The 25,109-nt window shown below is 31.6% G+C and overlaps 1 protein-coding gene and 1 pseudogene across 1 annotated transcript; both read right to left on the reverse strand.

The window, feature by feature from the left end:
• Window positions 1-1,165: 1,165 nt before the first annotated feature.
• On the reverse strand, window positions 1,166-13,258 carry VPS34 (vacuolar protein sorting 34). Its single transcript, XM_068611912.1, has 18 exons — window positions 13,061-13,258; window positions 12,813-12,909; window positions 12,344-12,440; window positions 11,991-12,143; window positions 11,676-11,882; window positions 10,139-10,317; window positions 8,482-8,629; window positions 7,892-7,987; window positions 7,202-7,337; window positions 6,993-7,114; window positions 6,227-6,421; window positions 5,868-6,038; window positions 5,568-5,705; window positions 4,656-4,810; window positions 2,182-2,325; window positions 1,941-2,088; window positions 1,682-1,862; window positions 1,166-1,341 (listed from the first exon to the last, which is right to left on the reverse strand). Exons 1-17 carry the CDS (start codon window positions 13,170-13,172, stop codon window positions 1,725-1,727), a joined length of 2,436 nt encoding a protein of 811 aa, XP_068468013.1. The 5' UTR covers window positions 13,173-13,258; the 3' UTR covers window positions 1,166-1,341; window positions 1,682-1,724.
• A 9,189-nt stretch (window positions 13,259-22,447) lies between these two features.
• On the reverse strand, window positions 22,448-23,700 carry LOC150028980 (uncharacterized; annotated as a pseudogene).
• Between the last annotated feature and the right edge of the window lie 1,409 nt (window positions 23,701-25,109).

The following is a 25,109-nucleotide window of genomic DNA, read 5'->3' on the forward strand; positions in this document are numbered from 1 at the left end:
TTATAAAGAATCCTTCAATGTTAAATTATGTGAATTATAAAAGATCCTGTAAATTATGTGAATGCCTCCCATCTAAAAATATAATTCATTGATGTAAAATCAAGAAATTTCAAATTAGTATTTTTTTTTCTTATTTTTAGAACATATGTATATAGACAAATTGATTTCAAAATACGAATATACATAAGTTTATAATTATTTTTAATATATAAAATATATATATATGGTAATGATAAAAATAAAATAGTCATTCAATGACATATTACTCATGATTAATATATGAATAGAAAAAAAATGATTCATTTTGGAATTTGTTTGAGAGGGTTAAAAATAAGGGAGGTGACGGTGATGGAGTATATGGAGAGGAAGTGGTTGACGGTAGTAGTAAAAGATAAAAACAATTTGACTAAGTCTCTCTGCGAGTCTAAGGCAAAGAAAAAATAAGCACATTTCATTATATTTTATTCTTTTGTATATAATATTTTTCATGATTAATGTTGATTGAATAATTATGATTAATGTTGATTGAATAATTGATAATGAATTTTTAGTTTATTACTTAATGATATCATTAAATGATGTAATGATAAAAATAAAAGAATACAGATACAAACTGTCTTCCCGCTAATAATAATAATAATAATAGTTTCTTATCTTAGTTACTGAGAACACCGAAAAAGGTACCTAACATCTAATTTCTTACCAACTCTATAAATTGAACTCGTAGGTAGTAGTTTAATGCTAAAGGATCTAACCAAAACAATAAATTTAGCAGATTAGTATATTTTTTCAGGAAGTACCTTTAATTATATGATACAACTTCACATATAATAGTTAATAATTGGATTTGTATATGATAAATACATATTCGAACCAATGACCACTGGATTTAATTGGTTTGGTTTAGAGTATCTGATTGGTTGGATTGACCTAAAGTAATGAACACCTTAACTGGCAAACATCACAGCTAAAGTTATTTACATTACACATACATCGAACTATAGACTATGAGCATGTAAGAGGGTTTATTTACAAATGGCAGAATCAATTTGACCTAAACGAACATTGGTATGATAAGCATTTTATAACTTACGGTGACGCCTTGATGCAACCGTAACCAGAATTTTATTGCTGATAAAAAAAATAAAAACAGTAACCAGAAGAATGAAAGAAAACTAATTTTATTTACATTGTTGCCAACAATATCACACTACATTAAGAATAATTAGTTTAGAAATTAGAAGTCCATATATACATCTGCAGTCAGGGCTTTCTCTGATTGTTGAATTCCAAAGCATACTTTATTTCAGCTGCTTAAAAGCCTAAAGACAGCATCAGGTTCTGGAAACAGGAGATATAGTGTGAGAAAGAAACCTAAAATAACTTGTATTTCAATTTGTCTAGCATGCACAGGTTTTCAGTAGATGAGATCTTTCTGTTTGACAGAAACAACCTTGAAGAATTGAAAATTGCAGCTACTATGACGTTCCAATCAGTTACCGATAATCATATGTCAGCGTCGCACTTTTAAGAGCTAACGGAAGGTGCTTTGGAATGATTATGATTTAAATTAAGAGCTTAAAGCCATACATCAAAACAAGCAGTTGTATACTAATACTAAGTCGGTCAAAGATAACATTTGGGTTCTACCCGTCTTCCTGAGAATAGTAATAAAAAATACCTGATTAATTGGTCAGTGTAATAACACCCAATAAATATTGGGGTTACCGCCAATATTGAGCCCAACGATGGATAGTCTCAACCATCTGAGGGAATAATGCACTCACACTCTCATTAATCAGATCCTGGAAGAAATGTATACTAGCTTCATCGTCCAAGTCCAACCGAAACTTCTCCTGAAGCTGTACATCCATAATGTGAAGGAATAAGAAAAAGTTAACAGTTTATTTACCTATTTATTAAATAATGAGGAATCTCACCTTAAGAATCCCCTTTTCAGGATCAGAAGCTATGTCAGGAATATTGGAACCCGCCATTAAGTAAAATAGATTTAAAATTAGGTTACTGGATTTGCGAAGAATGTTGTATGCTTCACAACAATAGGACTTGAACCTTGTATAATATTGGCTGCATGGCAAAGAAATCAATCACTATCTCACAATTTAAGCTACAAATCACAACAACCTTGAATATAAAGTGAATCATCAATGGGAACTGTACCTTTCAGCTCCACCCATTGCCTCAACCATTTCCTTGCAAAGCTTCATTGGAGGTGGAAATGGCTTAGGATCTCGCCCAAGAATAAAACCAAAATCGACATGGAAAAGACCTCCATCATTTCTAAGGAGGAGATTGTCCAAATGCCTGCCCAAAAAATTAAAGTTCCGTCAAAATAGGGACAAAATCTAAAATTTAGAATAATGTGATGTAATCTAATCTTATTATCTTTCTTCACTTGAAAATGGGGAAACAATCTTGGAATCATTTGTGTTAGTTATATGTATAAGATAGACAAATGGCAGCAGCACTTGATAACCAAATAATAGGAATAACTTTCGTTTAGAAACTGGTTGAGAGCCTGGTTCATTTATTTTCAACCCCTTTTCCCCATTTTAGCCTCTATCTTCTTTAATTGATGGAATGAGTGGGGGCCGTTGTTCAGTGGAAACCTAGGTTTCCAAAAGCACGCTATAGCAGCACAGTGGCCAGTGGCAGCTATTTGAACACTGTAGAATCATGTTTGGTGTCACAGCTGTTGCAGCCAATATAGTGTTACAGATCACAGCCCGTGCGTGCAAATTGTCCATGATAGGGCAGTCTCCCAAAACCCTGAAGATGCTCTTAATTTTTAAGTTTTAACATTACAGGGGTATTTTAAGGATTTTCTTGAGGACTGAACTTATCACGGATTCAGACTCAGCTCATCGAACATGCAGTTCTTCCCTGACTCCACAGGTTCAGTGTCACATCATCGTGCAGTTCCCTCACTCATAATCATGTTGACCATGCCAGGACCAAGCATATGGAGTTTGACCTGTTTTTTGTGTGTGAAAAGGTTTTCAGCAAGCTGTTAGTTGTTCAACATGTTCCAGGTCAAGATCAATAAGCAGATTCACCCACTAAACCTCTCTCTCCCACTCAGTTTCTGCAGCTAATTGGATATTTGCTTGTTTTTTTATTTACGAGGAAAATATAAAGACAAAGACAGAGAACACAAAAACTCGTCTCCTAACATGGCCAATACCCATCCTATCAGCTACCAGCAAAGGTTGTAACTGTTCTGGGCATGCAGTCCACGTCTTCAATCTTTCATCATGAGATGAATTATAATTTGCAAATCAATCAGCAGGGCCATCCCCTTCCTTAAAGTATGTTTGGACAAGATTGTCCAATCCCTATTCTTCAATTCTCTAATGGCTTTCTGAAAACCTTGCAGCCATCCTTATAGTTCTAGACACATCTTACTATAACAGTAAACATTCAGAAATGAAACTTAGCCTCTCACAACTATTCAAACATTACCAAACTAAGTGAAGTACCTAAATGTTTTCAATAAATTATGAAATTTGATTACCAAAAAATACAATAAAAGAGGGTAATACATCCTCTTCAAAATCTGATGAAACAGTGAAACAGTGAAAAACTATAGTACGATAAAATAATAGTAAATACCCAGTTCCTACCAATAAAATACAATAAAAGAGGGTGATACATCCTCTTCAAAATCTGATGAAACAGTGGAACAGTAAAAAAATATAGTACGATAAAATAATAGTAAATACCCAGTTCCTGAAAAAAAAAACACTCAACCCAATTTAGTGTCTGATGAAAAAAATACCAAATAGTTCCTCGAGATTACAAAAATAGCACATTTTAGTCATTCATTTATTTGAGTCAATATTTCAGGGGAGTAATTTGGGCCAGTAATGATTTTCTTCCAAAGACTTAGACTAAATTATTACACATTCACTTATTTATGGAATATTTATGTACTATAAAATAGGCGGAGAATAACTGATGAACTGAAGTGTCCCACATTTGTAATCTTGAGGAATTTGGTTGACTATCTTTAAGGATCAATTGGTAGAATATTATCGAGGAAGGGGTGAACAGGGCATTTACTCTTAAAATGAATGAAGGTCTTCAGTATAAGCATGATCAGATTGTCAAAAAGCCAATTGAAAGAGAAAAATAAATGGGAAAGATTCTGAAAACGATTGTATGGACTAGAGTTCATCTTATAAAGTTGATTACAATAAATAAAAATAATTATAGGAGATTTTATTCTTACATACATCTCTAGATATTTATTATATTTCTAACAAAGCCAAAGCAACGTATCTGGTGTAAGGACTAAAGACAAAAATCTCTTGAAGATGTTAAAGTCATAGAACCAAGACATGCAGATAATTTCATAATAACAAGTCCAACCTTTTCATCCTGGTTGTGAAATTTCTGATAGCTAATAGACCATAAAACACCCAAAAGAACAACTATCCTTGGTTCACATTCACACCCACCCAACTCTCTAACAACCAATTCCCCAAATTCATTGGGGGTGGCGGCCATGGGGGAGGTTGCTCACGTGATCACACCAGCACATCACAATAACAAAATTAGAAGTATCAAACAACATATCAATGCTTAAATAGTTGGATGTAAAATGGTGTGTGATGAATAAAATTAGCAATCACCTGTCTCCGATACCAAGTATATATGTGATAACAGAGTAGCCAGCACAGCTTTTTATAAAAGTTTCAAGGCAGGTGGCTGTGATTCCAAAAGGCCCATGGTCATCAGGATGAAATTTCTGCAAATAGCTTATGATGCTACGATGCTCTGATAAAATCTAGTCAAGAAAAGATTATATATTAGTACAGCAATTACAAGATTGTGCATCCTACAACCAACATGATCATTTATTTAATATAAAAAACTAAAGAGCTAAGCAAATATGTTATTAGTAAATTTCAATATCCAATATCAATTAGCAACCTGACAGGTATTTGAATTCTTATTCCCAACGTGATCTTTTTTAGAACACTATAAAATAAAATCTCTCACAGAAATATTAGCAACTAAACATATAAACTTATACATAAATCAAGTGACCAGGCTAAAACACAGCTACAAAATTCCAGATATTTTAATATTTTCTACAATGTTATGATGCCTAAGTCAATGAATCATTTTCAACTCCTTCAACCAATAATATAAAATAATTCAGTGTAGAAGCAGATATGAAAGTAAAGATAAAACAAGATTCATAAAACATAGACCAAAAGCATTAAATTAACAAGCCTTTTTCTTATAACTTGAATTTGAACATAACTCAACACCATAAAACTGATTTGTAAGATGAAATTGGCACTACACTTATACATTTTATTTTAGTCATATCACTAGTCAGTGTCAGATCTCCAGCATCTTTGTCAGTTAAAAAAGGTAAATATGCTACAACTTATAACTAAATGTTAAGAAATTAACACTTGATGTATCAAACTTAAACCCTTACTATATGTCAATGCAAGAAATCTTCAGCTATGAAAAGAAGCAGCAACATGCTAATACAAGAAACAGCTTTTAAAAAGCATAAATCACCATACCTGGGCCAATGAACGAGATGGAATAAATTCCAACATGCCTTCATCTTGTCCAGTTGCTAGCACCTTGTATGGTGTGAGGTGCAAATCAAGATTTTCCAGCTTAAGTAATCGGTCCATTAGGGATACCATTTGAACAACCTACATAAAACCAACATTTATATAATTGAACTCGTGTTTTCTGAATATCTATCATGTGCGTGAATGAGAACATGGAAAAACATGTATATTTGGTGCGTCAATGCACGCATGTACTCATTTGCATGCATAACAATGAGACAGAAAAAGGATAAGTAGGAATACCAACTGGTCCTGCCGAATATCATCTCCCTTTTTAAATATAATTTTACTAGTTCCACCATTTGTTGTTCTAAAAGTAAGGCGCAGAGGATGCAGTGCACTCTTAAATATTGATGACTCTGAAGGTACAATACCACTAATGAGGACACCAGGTGCCAAAGGTGATCGTATTGGCTACAAGTAAAACATAGCAACAATAAACATACATTTTAATGACTTCAACAAATTCACTATATACAACTATTGAAAATAAAATAAATTGTGGAAATTAATAGTTTGTTCAACATTAATCATTAATTGAAGAAAGTAAGAGGTGAAAACAATAAATGCATACAGCTTCATGTTAGATTATTTATACCTACCTCGTCAAAATAGGTAAGTTCACTGAGAAGACCAGAAAGTAGTTGTCTAAGTTTTTCAATCTTCTTCTGTGTATTACCACGAACATTCCTTACATCTCTAGTGATCGAACACAACTGAGCTGTCAATTCAGTCTGGCGTACCAAACTCTGCCACTGTTTAAACCCATCTTCCTCTCCATTCACACCAGCTGCCATCTAAGACAAATGAGCATAATTGTCATGTTCCGATGTTCGAGAATGAATTACTCCAAAATTAAGCCACACAGATGAAACCATGATGACACATTAAAGAATCTACTTATTCATAGAGTGAAACAATTTTAAAATATGGTGAAATATGAAAATGTTTTCTACAGTAGGTATTAGGTATTAGAAAATGAGTTTAGTCTAACTCAACCCTACAAAACTGACTTGTAAGACACCCCCTCACAACAAGGACTTAACATCTTGAGTGTCCAACAATCTTCATTAAGATAGGCAAACTTTGATACCATATTAGAAAGTAGGTTTATTATTAACTCAATCCTACAAAACTTACTTATAAGGTGAGATTTTCACCCACTTATATACTATAATTTAACTATATTTCTAGTTGATGTAGCATCTCTAACAATAGGAGTACAAATGAAGCCACAACATGCAATCTTTAGAAATAATATTTTCCCAATGTAGACAAGTGGAAAAATGATTCATCATGATAATAAGCATCACAGAAGCAAAACTTTGTAAAGTAAATGGGTACATATTAAGAAAATTGACTCCAAACCTTCATCATATTCTCCTCCAGAATCTCATAAGTGCAGTAAAATCGTTTGGCATATGCAGGATCATAAAGTTCAACAGCCACATACCAGCGAAGAAAGCTTGCCAATTCAATATTGCATAATGCTGACAAAATTCAGGTTTCTTTCAGAAAAAAATCAGATTTAACTAGAATCAGCACCTGAAATAGCTTTTAAACTCTCGTGCACCTACCACGTTGGACAAGGAAATGTGAAAGACGAGATTTGTCAGAACGCTCAAACCGAAGAGCCTGAACCAATTGAAGCAAGTAGCACTGAAGCTCTTCATCATCAGCTCTTTCAAGAACACTAACTGCATAAGCACGGACCTGAAATGAAGCCGTTATAAATGCCCTCATTTGGTTCTTCAAAGATGTACAAATTTCTCCATTTGAATGAAAAAGTAGTTGCAATATTAAGTCATACATCTATAACAACAGTAAGGCAGGGAGTGCAATGTCATCTTTGTTCCTACACTTGGTATTGGAATGCTATGTTTATGCCTTTCTTTGGTTTTGTTCAATTCATGGTTGTATCAAGGAAATTTCTAAGGTACAGAGAGATTGGGCTGATTTGCTACATTTCTTTTCTCAGTTAAGGAAGATACATTATTCTCCCCCCTCATCTCTAGTTGTAATACTCTTCTCTGCTATCTGGTAAAATTTCTTTTTCAAACTAATAATAATGTGGGAAAACTAAAGGAAACTTTCTTGGTTCTTACCACTATGTCTGTTGATACTGATAGTTAAGTATGTTGATAATAAGTGTATTCCGTTATTAATGTGTTGAGGGCATTACATTCATGATTAATGCTTAGATTTCTCTCTGTACACATACACCCATATTGGTTACAATTTTCCCAAAGATCTCTCTTGAAAATTACCTCTTCACTTTCAAAAACAGGAGACAAAAGTTCCAGTGCATCAGAAACATCAATCATTTCCCACTTGCCCATCAATTCTAATGCTTGTTTTGCTTCCTGGATAAAAACAGCATCATAAAATGAAAAACTATACCACGTTTTTAGCAATAAGAATTCAAGGGGGAAAAAAGAAATGAAATAGAGATAGGAAGATAAGATAATGAAAATGTGTTACATCAAGAGCCACTACAGCAAAGCCATTTAGATCTAGATCCTTATTAGAGTTTCACTTAGAGTCTTTCTTGATTAATGCGGTATTATACCCCACATTTGATAATTAGAGTAAATGGTCACACTAATACCCTTTTGAAAACAGATTTTTCTAAAGGAAATATGCACTGATCTTTCTAATTGATTAAATAAACATAGCCAATACACAATGTGTGAGATATGATCACAGCTGCTACAAGTGGAGAATCGGTGCAGAATGCACTATTTATTTATTAACTACTTCAGAAAACCTAACATACATTTAAGTACCACTCCTACAACATACCAAAAATCATTTATCATAATATCTGTTACTAATTTCCACAATAATAAAGGCTGACCTGAACATCACTCCATTCAACACAACGAAGGAACTTTGTAAGAGCCCTCTTTTCAGACATCAAAGAGAAGCGGAATTTCCACAAGAGCTGCCTCTCATCACCACTCAAAGTCCTTGTTGGTGGATATTTTAGTATTCTCTGAATTGACCTGACATAAAGGATCAAATAAAAAGGTTACAGAATGATTTATATGATAAAGAAAAGAAGTACAATATTATAGAGGGAAGAAAATGATATTCATAACAAAACCAATTAGAGAAATGAAAAAGGTTTGTCAGAAGAGATAATACTAACTCTTAATAAAAAAAATCCCAGTACTTACAGCTAAAACTAGACAAATAAGAAAAGAATCCTAATAATTAAATTTTCATTTATCAAACAGAAATATGGTCTAGATCCCTTCAAAACGGAAGAAGCACATGGTCCTGGAAAGAAATACATTATTTCAATTCTTTCACTTTCACATAAATACATTTTCCTTTTCAATTGCAAATTTCCTTGGACAAATCAGACCAAAATTGTTTTACTGAAGTTAAATTATTAAATAAAATCCTAGTTAAATCTGAAATCATTTAGTTTAACCACCCACCATTAAAATGTGGTAATCTAAGAACTATGGTCAATGACACTGACATTATTACATAACAAAATGTCCACGTGTATTTGAAGCGTTGCATCAAATCTGCTATGAACATATCCTCTTTCTGTAGCATAGTGTTTGGTTGGAAGGAAATGGAGGGGAGGGAAGGTCAGGATTTTGTAAACCTTTTTTGTTTGGTTCATTATTTAAGAGAAGGGAAGAGGAATGGAGGGAGCAAAATCCCTTCTAATCTAATTTTGGCTTTCCTCCAATATTGGGGGGATTTGGAGAAGAGGGAAAGTGTCAATCTAAACATTTTAATTAGTTTGAATAAATTGACCTAATTGCTTTTTCGCCTATGTAACTCATTTCTTCTCCTATCATTCTTCTTGCTGTCATGTCCAATTCTCAACCTGCCAAAGCTTCAACTGAGAAACTTCAACTCCAATTCTTCTCCCATCCATTTGCTATTGCATTTAAGTAAATTTCTATCATTTGTCACAAGTTAGTTCCCACTGTTGTGCATCTATTTGAAAACTGTCAGTCCCTTTTCATGGTTTGAATTTCTTCTTAGGCATTCAATATTTTTCATAGCAAATATAAGAACTACTCACTCATTCCTTTTGCCTTTGTATTATGTTTTATTCATGATTGATTGATTGATTAATGATTTGATGTTTGCATTGCATTCCTTGTAAACTGATACATGTTGCAATTATGTACTAATGTGAACTCTATATATGTTTCAATCTATTTTAATTTTGTAAATGTTTTATTGTGTTAGATGGATCACCAAGATTGCTAATTGTCGGCTACTATGGTTTGAATTGCGCCAAAGAGCTATAACTTTTATGTGTTGTTTATTATTATGTTAATAGGATGTCTTGTAAGAGAAAAATTAGTTATAGGCAGAGAGAGAGGGTGTGTGAAGAAATAATGGGTGTAACATACATATGTGCATATGTGTGTGTCACTGAACAAATTAATCATTTCAAATTCTGAGGAGGTAAATCATTTCCAACATTAATCTGATTGATATAACAGGGAAATTACATTTCTACAAAAGTTTAAGCTTACTTCCTCTCATTTGAGCTTGGCTTCAGATCCCTGTCTATGACACCACGAGTCAAACTCCTAGCCAGCTTTAACTGTTTGTGCTCAGAGGGATTTATCTTTCCCACTTCTGGATCCCAGACAATAACAATATCATTGGTTGAAGCTATAGGAGATGGCAACAAAAAATTTGCACCTGATTCCTACATTTTGTAAGAAATAAGAGTTAATGCACATGTAAGATATGTATCAGCGTTTATTATATTCTTGAAGAATAACAACAACTGCATCAATAAGTTCAGGGGTCCCCTGGTAAACTGATAACTTTACAGCAGTATGCAGGGTAGGATACATTGATAACTTAGATGGTCTATGCATCGAGTGTTAACATTCTTTATAATATAAGTTGCATGCAAACCCAAGACTGCATTTTAGGGATGACAAGACTCGGACACGCCTCTTAAATGGTTTGTCTGTGTCGGATACACGTATCGGACACCGACACTCGTAAGAGACTCATATGAAACTTATCCGTAAAGTGTCCAATTAAAAAAATATTTGTTGGATTTGTGACAATTTTAACACGGTTCTAACACAATTTTAAAAATGAAAAATACATAATTTTCTAAAAACTCAAATTTATTGTATAAATTTTTATTATCTTTCTACTACAAAAAAAAACTAAAACATAGTTGTGTACATAAATTTTTATTGTTAATTTATATAATTCATAATTATATAATATATATATTACGAAGTGGACTTTAAGCCTAACTCAACCCCATAAAACCGGCTCATGAGGTTGAGGTTTGCACCCACTTATATACAATGAAAGGCTCTAATCTCTAGTCGATGTGGGATTCCAACACACCCCCCTCACGCCGAGACTGCCAACTCGTGCGTGGGACAATATATTATGGGTGGTCCGATAGCGGCCCGATAGCGGGTGGCACGATAGGCCCAACACAAACACTCGCTAGGATAGGCTCGAAATGGCTCTGATACCAAGTTGAAAGGAATAGAAAGAAATAGAAGGAATGTATTTCTGATGTGTCTTACAAATGTGATTACAGTCTCTATTTATAGACTGTTTTACAATCTACTTAAGGAAGGAAATAATAGGTAATAAAAGACAATTATAATGGTTGTTTAAAGCTGTACAAATCAAATAAAATCAAATCACTAACAAATCTCTCCTAATAAATATAAAATGGAATCTGCACTTAATTACAGCATAATTCTCCTGATTATGCAACAATATATATATTTGTGTTCATGTGTCCTACATTTTAGAGATTATACGTATCTCCGTCTCTGTCTATGTGTCATATCAGTATCCGTGTTAGTGTCTGTGCTACATAGGTTGCTACACTAAACCCAGAGATCATAAATACAAAACCATTTTGTGCCGGAGTATTTCAAATAAGGGGAGGGAGGACCAGTATACCATGTTAACATTTTACTAAAAATATATATACTTTTGTTCGTTAACCAAGTATACCACAGGCAATTTTGTGAGACTAATACCATGGGAAATGACACAACTAAGATGCAATAATACCTGAAAAACAACTCGATGCTCAAAACTACAGAAGTCTACAACCAGGTAATGAGAACTTTCATTTTTCAAGCTTTCACGTTCCTTGATTCTCTCCATAGTTCTAAATGTGAGGCGGTCCAACCAGTCTACTCGCTGAATTTGGCCTCGTTCATACTTGTTCACAAGCTTTTCCAAACGCTCCAACTCCCCACGTTCGTGCCTGGGAACCTAATGATGACAAACCACCAAAGTATGTTTTATAAGACAGAAAGATTTCATCAAAATTTAAACCAAAAAGAAAAACGGCACTCATGCGTGTTTAAAAACATTCACTACCTTTCCAGGTGTACTAGTAGGATATGTTCCATCTGCCTCTTTTCCTGTCCAAAGCCTAAGTTTTTGCTTCCCAGTTTTGAGTTGCTTTTTGTTATTGAAGAGAAGAATTGTAGCTCCTCCAATCAATCCTTCTCCATGTGAAACATCCCAAACCTATTATCCATACATCAACATTACCGAAATAATGAAGCCCGCACTTTAAAGCAAAATTTTGGTAGAACGGAAGCTAATAAAATTCAGACATAACCAGAATTTAGTTCTTGCAACAATTCATAGTTGGCACAAAACAAGTTTTGTTCTATCACTACTTGAAGGAAGCATAAATAAACTTGTAAGCTAAATTTGCAACTTACAGTGAAGGTGAGTTGTGACTGAGCAGTTAAGTCTCGATATTTAGTTGTTAAAGTGATGAGCTCATTCCAACAAAATGGTGGTCCAGTGGACTCCAACCTTCACCAGATAATTTAAAAATATCAAAATTCTCAAATACATTAAAATTTCAATGTAATATTATAACTATTGACAAATTGCCGATTGGGTAAAACATTCCAAAAATTGGTTAACAAACCCCACCCAATTGAATCCAAATCTTTAAATAAGCAAAACAAATGTCATCCCATAAAATTTATTCCTCCAGTACATACTAGCAAGGTTACAGTGATGGGAACACACTCTCTAACACTGGCTTTCTAACGCATTTTCTCCCTTTGATTAAAGTTTATTGAAAGTGTTATCCTAGCATTCTTTAAACTTTGATACCAAAGTTGCGTCACGTGTGAAGTATATACAGGAATCAAAATAGCACAATTAAAAATATAAAACCTGGTTCTGGTGGGAAGGCCAAACGGCGCACCATCAATGTACAACGCACACTCCACATACAACTCCGGGATTATATTCTCCGTGGGGTCATCATTTTCTGCAATAAGCAAATAACACTAAAGTGTGAAGTGCAGAATCATGGAGTTTAATTGATGGACATTTGAGATTGCAGAAGTACTGAAACTGAGAGCAGATAATTGGGGAATTGAATCATGATATGAGGAATTAGAAAAGAGTGTGAAAGAAACCTGAATCGGGGAATTTGGAAAGGGAAAAACTGCCTTCGAGACGCTCAACGCGGAAAGTGACGGGAAGATTGATGTCGCAGGACAAGAAGAAGCGAAACTCGTTACCGGTCATTGGAACTACTTCTTTGTGCTGAACCAGTTTTGGTTGAATCACTTGCACCAAAACAGAAACAGAGTATAATGCGATCGGAATTTGTATTCATCAATTTTTTTAAATTACGAAAATGACCTTAAATAAAAAGATAATGTGATAATAAAATATATGAAACTTTTTTTAATTTTTTTTTTAAAATTGGATTCTTTAATACATTTTTTACTTTTATAACTTTTTTAAAGATATTTTCAGATGTTGTGTTTCAATTTTTTTTAGAAATTATACTTTTTACATTTTGAATTTTTAAATCTAAAATAAAAAATAATTTTAAAAGATAATGAAGTGAAGGTTGAAATTGATATGGTTTTATTTATTCATAAACAAGGGAGAGACTCACCTTTTTGCATTTTTACATGTTCTCCTTTTCGGCCCATTATTTAAGGAATATTCTTTTTGCATCACATTTTTAAAAATCCTAGGGCTTAAAAAAAATTATCCCAAGGTTTCTGAATTAGGCAATCTAAATGCGCTTATGATAAACCTCATTATTAAATTTATACCTATATAAAGATCTCACTGTTTTAAATTATTTTTTATATTTTATTCTAATTTAATATTTTGTTTTATTAATTTATTTTGATTATTTTTACATTTTATAATTTTAGAAGTTAATAAAACAGTTTTTTAATTTTAAAATTTTATTTTATTTGTTCTCACTTAACTGATAGAAGAATAGAGAGATTGATAAGTTAATTTTATTTTGTTATCACGAACTACCAGGAGAGTGGAGAGATTGGTTACTTGTCTGTTTTAAACTGATATTCTTCTTTATTAAATAAGCAGTTTTTTAATTTTTAATTTTATTTTATTTATTTTTACTTAACTCATAGAAAAGTGGGGAGATTGGTGCATTAATTTTATTTTATTTGGTCACTTAACTGGCAGAAGAGTGAAGAGATTGATTCTCCTAATTAAAACAGTTGTAGAAGTAGTTTTTTTCAATTTTTTTCTCTCTTAGTTTATCTCTATTATTTCTCAAATGTCTTGAAATCCAATAACATATCTATCATACATACAAAAATGCGGATGCACATGGGCAGGAGCGCCTATGTTCCTGCTAGTGATGATAGAATAAATTCTAGAATGGGTAATCCAATTAATATTTAACTAGTTTAGATTATTTATTCTAGAACACTTTCATAATCAAATTTATTATTTTGAAATTATTTTTTTAAATAATTTAAAACCTATTTTAAAATGATGTTATTTTTTAAATGCAAAGTTAAAAATTTAGCTTGAAATGTTATTTTCAAAGATATAAAAGCTAAAACCTTCCAACTTTAGTTGTCAAAAACTTCAACAAAAAAAAAAGTTAATTAGTCCTTTCATTTAGATGGTGTTTTGTTTGAGGCTACAAATCAAAATGGTCACCATATTCAATTCACGACAAGGATACAATTGAAAAATATAGAGATTTTCAACACTTAATAAAGCAAATTTTTAATATAAACTCAATTAAACATATTCAATTTATGAGATTTAAAACTTAATTATATTATTTTTTTATTTTCCATTTAAAAACACATGGACATTAACAATGCAAAGTAATATTCACTTTATCCTAATGACAACAAAATTAAACCACAAAGATTCAATTAAAAAATATAAAAAAAATTGAATACTTAATAAAACAATTTTTTTTCATTAAGAACTTAGATTGAAAATATTCAAATAAAAAATATAAAAAAATTTAAATACTTAATAAAATAAATTATTTTCATTAAGAACTTAGATTAAAAATAATCAAATTTACAAGAGAATTAAACCTTAATTAAATAACTGATTATTATTTTTAAATGTAGACTATCACATCACACAACTCCAGTAAAAAAAAGTTATTCTAAGCAATCCAAAATATTTCCAAAACATCTCCGAGTAGAAATGTTCTAAAATTATAATTAGATCCTCTAAAAGCAAAATATCTTATACCGCAATTTTTTTTTATTAAAAAAATTAGGAATGGTAAAGTGGGGCGGGCCGTGCGGGTCCGCGGCTCGCTGAAAAAAACGCGGGGCGGGTTGCTTATTTCAACCCGCTGGCCCGCTTAGGCCCGCCCCGTATAACCCGTAGCCCGCACGGGCCAAGTGCGGGGCGGAGCGGGTTGGCCCGCATAACCCGCATAACTTTAAAATGTATACTTTTTTTTTCACATCCCTATATTTTCTTCATGTAGCCTTATATTTTATATCCCAAAATTTTTAATAACATCTTACTACGCATGTTTTATCGAAATAATATTATGAAATCATCTACCTAATGCATCTAAATAAAAAAAAATCAAATTTTTATTTAAAAAATTATTTTTTTAATAAATATTTCTTATGCGGGCTGGCCCACGGACCAACCCTTATGCGGGACGGGTTGGAAAAATCAACCCACAAATTCTATGCGTGGCGGGCCAGCCCGCATTGCCACCCAAAAAAAAGATATTAGCATTCATAATGAGACTATTTCATGACATCAAACTTATTTTTTTATATTATATCTATTGTAAAAAAATATTAAAATAAATATAGGAATCAAACTTTTATATTAATAAAGACTAAATAAATTTATGCATTTTCAAATAAATGGTATGATCATATATATACACAATGAAGAATTTATTGTTTTTTTTATGAGATCATCCTTTTATGGAAATCATTATCCTAGAGTGCATGATTATTAAAAAAAATCCGAACATAATTTTTAATAACAAAAATAATAGAAAAATATGAAATTTAGATTACCAAAAAATTGCATCTCAAAGAAGTCAAATGTTAATGACACAAGCATTCCGCAATTGAAGATGCTTATGATCCAAGAAGGTCAACAAAGGTATCACTCATGAATCATGATCAACAAAGGTATATACTCATTAAATTCGATTAAGTAATCATCAATACACATTATTACGTTAGAACATAACATTATTAATTATAAGTTATCTATGCTTATATTTATATATATGCTTATATATAATGGGAGATTCTCCACATTTATTAACCGCTCTAAATTATTTTCCTATTTTATGTTTATTTAATATTTTGTTTTATTAATTTATTTTAGTTATTTGGATATTTTATAATTTTAGAAGTTAATAAAACATTTTTTTAATTTTTATTTATTTTATTTGACAGGAGAGTGGAGAGATTTGTACGTTAATTTTAACTTAACTGGCAGGAGAGTGGAGATATTGGTTACTTTTCTGTTTTAAACTGATATTCTTCTTTATTAAATAAGCAGTTTTTTAATTTTAAAATTTTATTTTATTTGTTCTAACTTAAAAGTGGAGAGATTGGTACATTAGTTTTATTTTATTTGTAGTTACTTAACTGGCAGGAGAATGTAGAGATTGATTCTCCTATTTAAAGCAGTTATCAAAAACAGTTTTGAATGTAGAACAATTTTTTAATTTTTTTTCTCTTATTTATCTCTCTCATTCCTCAAATCTCTTGAACCCTAATAACATATCTCTCATACATATAAATACGAGAGGATTTATATTTAAATATATATATATATATATATAGTAATAGTAAAAATAAATAAAAAATGCGGATTCACTAATTTATAATAATATGAAAACTCTTTGTACTTTAGGCGTACATGGAGAATGCTTGGTAAGTCTTAATAAAATTAATTTAATAAATTTATAAGGTACTTTGACTTTTAAACTAAAACGGTTAAAGTTTATTTATGCTCAAAATGTTAAATTTGATTACATAGGTGCTTCTATCTTTTAAGTGTTGAATAATTTAGTTTTGAACTTAATTTTTGCTTGTATTCTAAATTTGAAAGTGATTCAATAGGTTTTCCAATAATGTTAAGTTTGAACTTATTTTAACGTGATTGTGTTTTGTTGACATATACACATGATATGATAAAAATAGTTCAAAATATTAAGCATCTAAGCTAGAAGTAATAAAAGAATAAAGAAAATATTTAGATAAAATAAAAAGTTTGTAGGAGTGCTTCAACTGTACAAAATGTCTTTTGCTTCTACTCAATGGAAAAGATTGTGTGGAACAAATCAAATGCATAACTATATTAAATTTCGATATTCAAAGCAGAATATGATACGCCAGCACATTGTATAGAGACAAAACAAAAGTATCACTTTCTCCATAATCAAAACTCTTTTGTTTGATTTGCACTGAAAAAAAAATTAGTGGATATATGAATTACATTTTATAAGTATAATTTTAGTTAAATGTTAATTTGCAGCAAGATGGTTCAAGTTAATTTTGAGTGAATAGTAATTTTAGCATAATGATTATATGCATAATGAATCAAAACATGGAACAGATTATAAATATAAATATTATATACATTTATCTGTTATATATAATGAATCATGATTGTATAATTGAGTGTGAGATTAATTTTGTAATATATATCGTTAGAGTTATATTATCTAATATTTATCCATAATAATTATCACATTTATACTAATATTTACCATTTTCTGAAAATAAACTTTTTAAAATAAACCTTTTTCTCAAAAAAAATTAAAATAGATATATACATAGAAATATTTTAAGAAAAGGTAAATATACAAAACATAATAAAATTATTTTTTAATTTCTCAACTCGTCTCTCGTGTAATATATGATTATCACAGTTATTGATAAACAAAACACAAAACCGGATAAGTTAGAGTTTTAAAACAAAAACTTATATATGTATAAATTCAATTATGTACACATATTTTAACTAGATCTCATTCATTTACTATAATGAATACAATTTCAATTCAAATGTTAACATTTATTAGAACTAAGTCTAAATCTCAATCCCAATAACTACCTCCCATGTCATAACTCAACGACATCAACATGACAAACATCTGACTTTACTTCTAAAACTCACTTGCATTGAATTTGACTTAGAGATTTGCACTTGTTATACTATATTCACTATGTTGTTTCTCCAACACAACTACATAAGAACTAAGTCCTCTTATATGATAGGGTAAATCTTTTTATGACCTGCCAAATTAGTTATTTTTTCACATCGCAAACTAAGTCATATGAACATTCATCGACTCTCGCCACCTAATAACAAAACATCCACACATTCCATAATCTAATGAAACCATGGAATTCATACATATACATCTAACTCAATTTAAACACCCATAAATTAAAATTTACCAACCATTAGATTATAATAATGTTCAAATACAATATATTAGTCAAATATAACAATATAGTGAAAAATAAACCAATTTTAACATTTAGAGATACTTAGAAACATGCTTAATCAAATTTAAGAAAATATTTTATCACCCACCAAATTAAGCACATGTTGCAGTTTACCCGATTACCATTTTGGTCGTCCAACCAAAGGCATCAACACAACTAACCACTTTTAGTTGCCCAACGAACAAAATATTACCTCATCAACTATTCCACTAGAAGTTTTTCATAAAAATATTTCGCCCAACAAGAATATGCTCGCCCAAGGACCAAAACATTGAGAGGTTTTTTTATTTAAAAGGCTCGCCTAACAATCAAAGCTCTCGGGTTTTTAATTCCACAAATTTTTCCCAGTGAGAGTGTGCTTGCCTAATGACCAAACCACTAGGAGTTTTTATTTAAAAGACTCTTCTAACAAATCTAGCTCACTTGGAGACCAAAGCTCTCATAGCTTTATTAAATGAATTTCACCTAATAAGCACATGGCTTGTCCAACGAGTCTACATAAAAATTAAGGTGTTTTTTTTGCAAAATATTACACATATTCAAATGACTCAATATGTATTTTTCAATTCCTTTTCTACCTATCATTGAACAAATCACTTCTAACTGATCACAACTTGAACCAGTTGTTCATGTTCAATATTCTATCATAAAACTAATAAACACATTCAACATTTCAAAATATTCAAATAATATAAAATTTAATTTCAAACACAATTCAATCAACACATGAATTCCTACAAAAGTTTCAAAATAATGTGACCATGTCACCTTCACATTCAGATCATCTATCTTAAGGTAATATTGAAAACTAAACTAGATTCCCTTACATGCTTAGTTTGCTCGATACGAAACCAAAAGTTTCAACTCCACAAAACTCACAAGACTAAACTTGTACACAAAAAGTCTTAATCAACATTCTAAATATACCCCTATAATCCTAAGCTAACAAGATTCATTCTAACTCTATAAACCCCACATGCATCCAATTTTCTCCCAAACATGCAAAAATTCTCAAAACTGACTCAAGAAAATAGAGTGAAGATGAACCTACTCTAAAGAAGAAACTGATTAGACATACTTGTTTTATTTTTCACCAGGTTTTCTATGACATAATTCATTCTTCAAAAAGATGGATAAATTTATCAAATTTTCAGAGAGAAGTTAAACAAAAAAAAGGAAATCAAGTTTTACAGAAATAATAATTCTTTCGAAATAAAATTTGAATAATTAATTTGTTTCTACTTATAAATTTTTCACTTTAATATTAAAATATTTATGCCTCCTTTCAGATGTACGATTTCTGTTTTTAAATAATTTATCGTGTCTTTACAAAATTTACATAGATTATATTTAAAAAATTAATTTAAAATTATTTAATATATTGTTTAGCTAAATCAAAATTATATTATATAATTTTCAAAATATACTAAAATTAATATTTTTTATATTTTTATTCAATTTTAATCAAATTAATATGGGTAATATTATAATTTAAGAATTGAATTGATAAAATTTATTTTCATATATAAAATTATTAACGATATAATATTTAATGAAAATACATCCATATAATTTAATCTTTATATATGTATATATATTCTTAGATTGATTCCATTTATAAAAAAAATAATAGAAAATAAAAAAAATTGATAAGATTATGCTGAAGAAAATAAAGGAGATACTAAATTGAATAGAGATGAAATTTTTGAAAAAATTGAGAATAAAATATTTTTTGTGATGTTAAAAATAGTTTTAGTATAAATCAATTTATGGAAAACATTTCTTTTAATTTTTTTATAATCATAATTTTAGTTGATGATTAAACTAGTTTTACTTATAAAAAAATATTTCACTTTTTTGTTTTTACTTTTTTTCCAAATTGTATTTATGCATAAATTATTTAATATTGTACCTGTATAGGTTGAGGGACTCAGATAGTACCTTTAATTGGACGTACAATTGCTGACGTGTTGGTTGTTGAACAAGATGCTTTGATGTCTCTAAATCCATGAGGAAAGCTTGAAGACCTTGTTGCTAGGTGTGTGTGTTGTCTAGTAGTTTTTGACTTGTCAATTCACTCCTTAAGATGATCCAAGTTTATTTGAATCTTTATCTTTTTGAAAAGATAAGTTTTTTAAAAGGCTGTGAGATTTCAACCTGTTGAAATGTCGAATCAACCAATTATTTGAAACTTAGTGGTTTTTAAAATGGCCTGGAAAAGCTTAGCTTTGTTTTGGCTCTGCTATCAAACAAAATCGACTAGTTGTTTCGATAAATCAACTGGTTGTTTTTGTGAAAACCTTAACAGAATTCTGTTAAGTGGTTTGAACTGTTTTAAATGATTCCAACAACCTTTGGTTTTTGGTTTAACTGCTTTGACCAATTGATTAAGTTCATATAAAGGTTGTTTAACGCTTCTGAACTTAAGCTTTGTATACCTAGGTGTATTCTATTCTCTTATTCTTGAACATTGTATTTTTGTGTGTTCTTGTGTAAGGTAGTTTCAGAAAGGTGTTTATGGAAATTGTTGTTTTGCCAAAGAGTGGTGTGTGTTCTTGAGGGGTTCAAGACCATCACTCTTGGTGTGTGTTTTGTATTCTAGGTTTGATTACATAGTGAATTCTCAGTGGTTAGCCGAGGACTGGATGTAGCTCTTGGTTAAGAGTGAACCAGTGTAAACGTCTTGTGTGATTCTCTTTATCCCTATACTCATACATTGTTTTAACATTGTTTTGCATTTTGCTGGTATAAACAACCGGTTGTTTCGTGAAAACAACTAGTTGATTTTCTAGAAACAAACTTAAAATGAACTTGTATTGAGTTGAACAGAAAATCAATTGATTGATTCTTCATAGCTTTTCACTCTACCTTCAATCATTGCGAAAATCTTTCAAAAACAATTTACCCTCTCTTTTTTAGGTATCTAATTCTAACATCGGTGATCCCTTAATTACTTCAATTCTCCTTCCTCAAATGTTGATGCTCGATCGGTCAGGGGGTTACCTGCAAAAGGTAATCTGACGCTCAAGTAAGTGTTCTAGTTTAAAAGTGTATTCTGGTTAAATGGGGAAAATGTACTTTACTCCTCCACAAAGGGATTTCTTAATAGTATTGGTTTATGGGTTCTAGCTCTGATGGGTCATATATCAGTTATTATTTGACATGCATCATGGTCTCGCATTATCAGGGGCGTGCATCTTTCAATTAATCTATTTTAGCTAGTTTGTCGAAGATATTCCTGTGTATTTCGGGATGCGCCTTGACTCATTCAACGCTACTTGTAACTGTTGTTACTCATTGCATTTCTTATGTTATTTGACTTGGGTAGTCAGTCACCAGGACCGAGACTGGTTCGTCCGGTACACTTGCCCCTTAGGCTCGGAGAAACTAATTTCTAAAGAGTAAGAGATGACTATTGGAGTTCCCGAGGTGAGATATGACCGTTTGAGAGCATTAAGTGATTGGCAAAGATGTGACATTTTTCTTTTTTAGAATAAAGTCGTCGTTTACTGAACATTGTTTATTCAGATCTATCTGACGGCTGAGATTTTGTGTCGTTTTGTATGTCGAATGATGGATATGGATCTAACGGCTCTGAACGGATGACACAACAACCTCTTTCCTCTTTGATTACCTATAAATAGTGTTGCATTTGAACGTAGTAGGGTTTATGTTTTCTTCGCTACTAGAGTTTATGTTGTGTGCTCCGAGTGTCGAGTGTTTCAACTTACTTTCACTCTTCGTACATTATTCAGGTTAGTCATGTCTTCTACTTCTGACTCCTCTAATAGTGTTGTAAATATTGAGTCATTTGATGTTACCCGCACTGCATTTGGTAGTGCGAGAAACGTGAGTGACTCAGACGACTCTAAATTAAACGGTCTGAGTTACGAGTGGGTTGATCCACGCGTCTTGGATATCCCTACTTGCTTCAGGGATCCCAATAATTTGGATAAATTTTTATCCAAAGTAATCTTCTTAAAACCGGATTCACCCTTGGACGCGCTGATGACCGATATTTTATTTCAAAGTAGTCTTCTTGAAATATCATGTCAACACTTCATTCCATAATTGTTTTAACTCCTTAATCAATGGTTGCAAATACACATCAATTTTACCTTTCGGGCTATGTGGCCTAGGGCCCCGAGATAGTTAATATAAAAAACATAAAATGAGTATTCATACATAATTTTGGAGGACGATTGTAAGGAGTGATAATTATCGGCCAACAAGAATAATGTGGAGTCGAATTATTAAAAGGTGAAAAACCATCAGAACATAAAGCTAACCTTATATTTCTTGGTTCAACTGCAAATTCAGGATACATTGTATCAAAATGTTTCTAAGCTTCACCATCAGATGGATGACACAACACCCCAGGTTCTCGTCTATTTTCATGATGCCACCTCATATGTGGAGCATAACTCATGGAGGCATATAATACCTTAAGCCTAGGAATGAGAGGTAAATAATGCATTCTTTTAATAGGAACCTCTTTGTATTTATCTCTACCAACACCTCATATCTAAAAATGTGGTTTGTGACAAAATCTGCATTCTTTTAACTTCATTTCTTCATCAGTGTAAAATAACATACAACCATCAACACAATAGTTAATTATTATTTTTTTGTGTAGTTAAACCAAGTTTTGAGACTAATTTTTTGGTCATATAGAAATCTTTAGGAATAAGATTAACAATAGGATGTGTCTCTTTCATAAGAGCTAATGTTTGATCACAATATCTTTGACACATGTTTTCCTCTGATTTAATTGTCAAAAATCTAACAAAAGATAATTTAGTGTGATTATTACATCTGGGTCATAATGGTTTTTTGGGTTGCATCTAATAGTTTGTAAAACTTTTGGGCTTCTATCTTTGAAGTCTCATTCATACTTGGAGAGTCATCCATTTATTGATCATGATCTATTTCATACTCTAGACCAGCAACATCATAAACCATGTTTTCAAATTTATTGAGGTGTTCCTCATGTGTAATGAAAATCTCAAGACTAGTATCTATGCATATATTTGGGTCACTTTCTCCGTGACATGTCCAATACCAATATTCAGGAATGAATCATTTCTTATAAAGATGAACTTTAACTTCTTCAAAATGGAAGGACTTTAGATTTTTTTTCACTTAGAACAAGGAACCCTTATTTTTCTATTTGACAAATTCGTTTCTTCACATGCATAGTACACAAATTCATTTACTCCTTTTAAAAATGCATCTTTATATCCCCTTCTATTAGACATAAATCTATTATGCATCCAAGTTTGATTTTGACAAATATCCATAATCTGTCGTATAACACAATGCATCCTTCAACTATAAAAGAAAGTCTTATAATATGTCGTTGCTTAATTTATTTGAGAACAATAAACTATATCCCCTAAACCATGAACATAAAGAAAATCACAAAGAAAAATACAACGACCAAAATAAAAAAATGTCTAACCTTTTTTGATGGATTTGTGCCTTCATATTTTCGGAATTGTTGATGAGTTGCGGAAGCTACACGAATTGGAGATGGAACAAGGTCCTCCTAAGAGTGGTGGTGACCTTGAAGGTGCATGATAGGTAGAATTTGAGAGTGGTGAGGCCAACTCTACATGGAAAGGGCGAATTTGTGAAGATTAAAAGCCTAGGAGGTTTTGGACAAAGAGTGATATTGGCACAGTTTTGGCAGCAATTCACTCATGTATTAATCTTACAAAATGAGATCCAAGCACCTCAATTTATAGTGTTTAGAGGGCTGGAAATTCAAAAGAAAGTGGAAGGAAATTCAAATGAATTCCCTCCCAAAAATGAAGCCTAAATGACCACATGGGGAGGGGTGTGTCTAGTTTGTATGCTTACCCCCTCCATGGGCTTTCTAGACCGACCTTGGTAAATTTAGAGGTTTTTAAAAACTCTGAGTTTACCTAGGTTGGTGTTTTAGGTGCCAAAATTAATTCTAAGAAAAATTACAAATAAAGTTCCTATGCTAATTTTGACAAGAAATTAAAGTTTACTCTACACTAGAGTTTATGACATGTAGAATGCGTCCTCTTGACCCCTTTTTGACCATAACTCTAGTGGTTGCCTCAATTTGACATTTTGGTGGCCTTTCAATGGATTGGTGTCGGGGCCTCTTCCATTATCCCCTTCTTCTTGAAAAGGATTTGTCCTTAAATCCAAGGCTTCGTCCTCGTCATTAGTAGGGGGATGTATGTGGCTAGATGGTGTCCATCATCTCCTCCTTTTTGAGAAAATCTATCCTCAGATCCACAAGGTTGATCTCGGATAGCAGCCTTTTGCTTTGACAACTATGCTCGTCCTCCCGGATCAAATGTCCATCTATGAGAGTCATCAAACAAAGCAAATGAGTTAGTTTGATCAGTTGTATAAAAATCAATTCTATTAAGTTGCCATGCCTTTTGTTTTTCTATTTTTTTTGGCAACTTAGCATAATATTTCTCTATTTGTTGTTGTATTTGTTCTTTAATCCTCTCATGCATCTTTTTAACAAATTCAGTTTTTGTTATTCCTTCCTTAGGCACAAATTCTTATGGATTAGGAAATGGTAACAAATCAAAAAGGAAAAGAGGATTAAGCCCACACACAACCTCAAATGGAGAAATATTAGTAGTTATATGAGCTACCCTATTGTATTCAAACTCAATATGGAAAAGATACTCATCCCTAGAGTTGTGGTTGTCTCTCA

Source organism: Phaseolus vulgaris, chromosome 2 (genome assembly GCF_051622355.1).
Source record: "Phaseolus vulgaris cultivar YP4 chromosome 2, ASM5162235v1, whole genome shotgun sequence".
Classification (NCBI taxonomy): domain Eukaryota; kingdom Viridiplantae; phylum Streptophyta; class Magnoliopsida; order Fabales; family Fabaceae; genus Phaseolus; species Phaseolus vulgaris.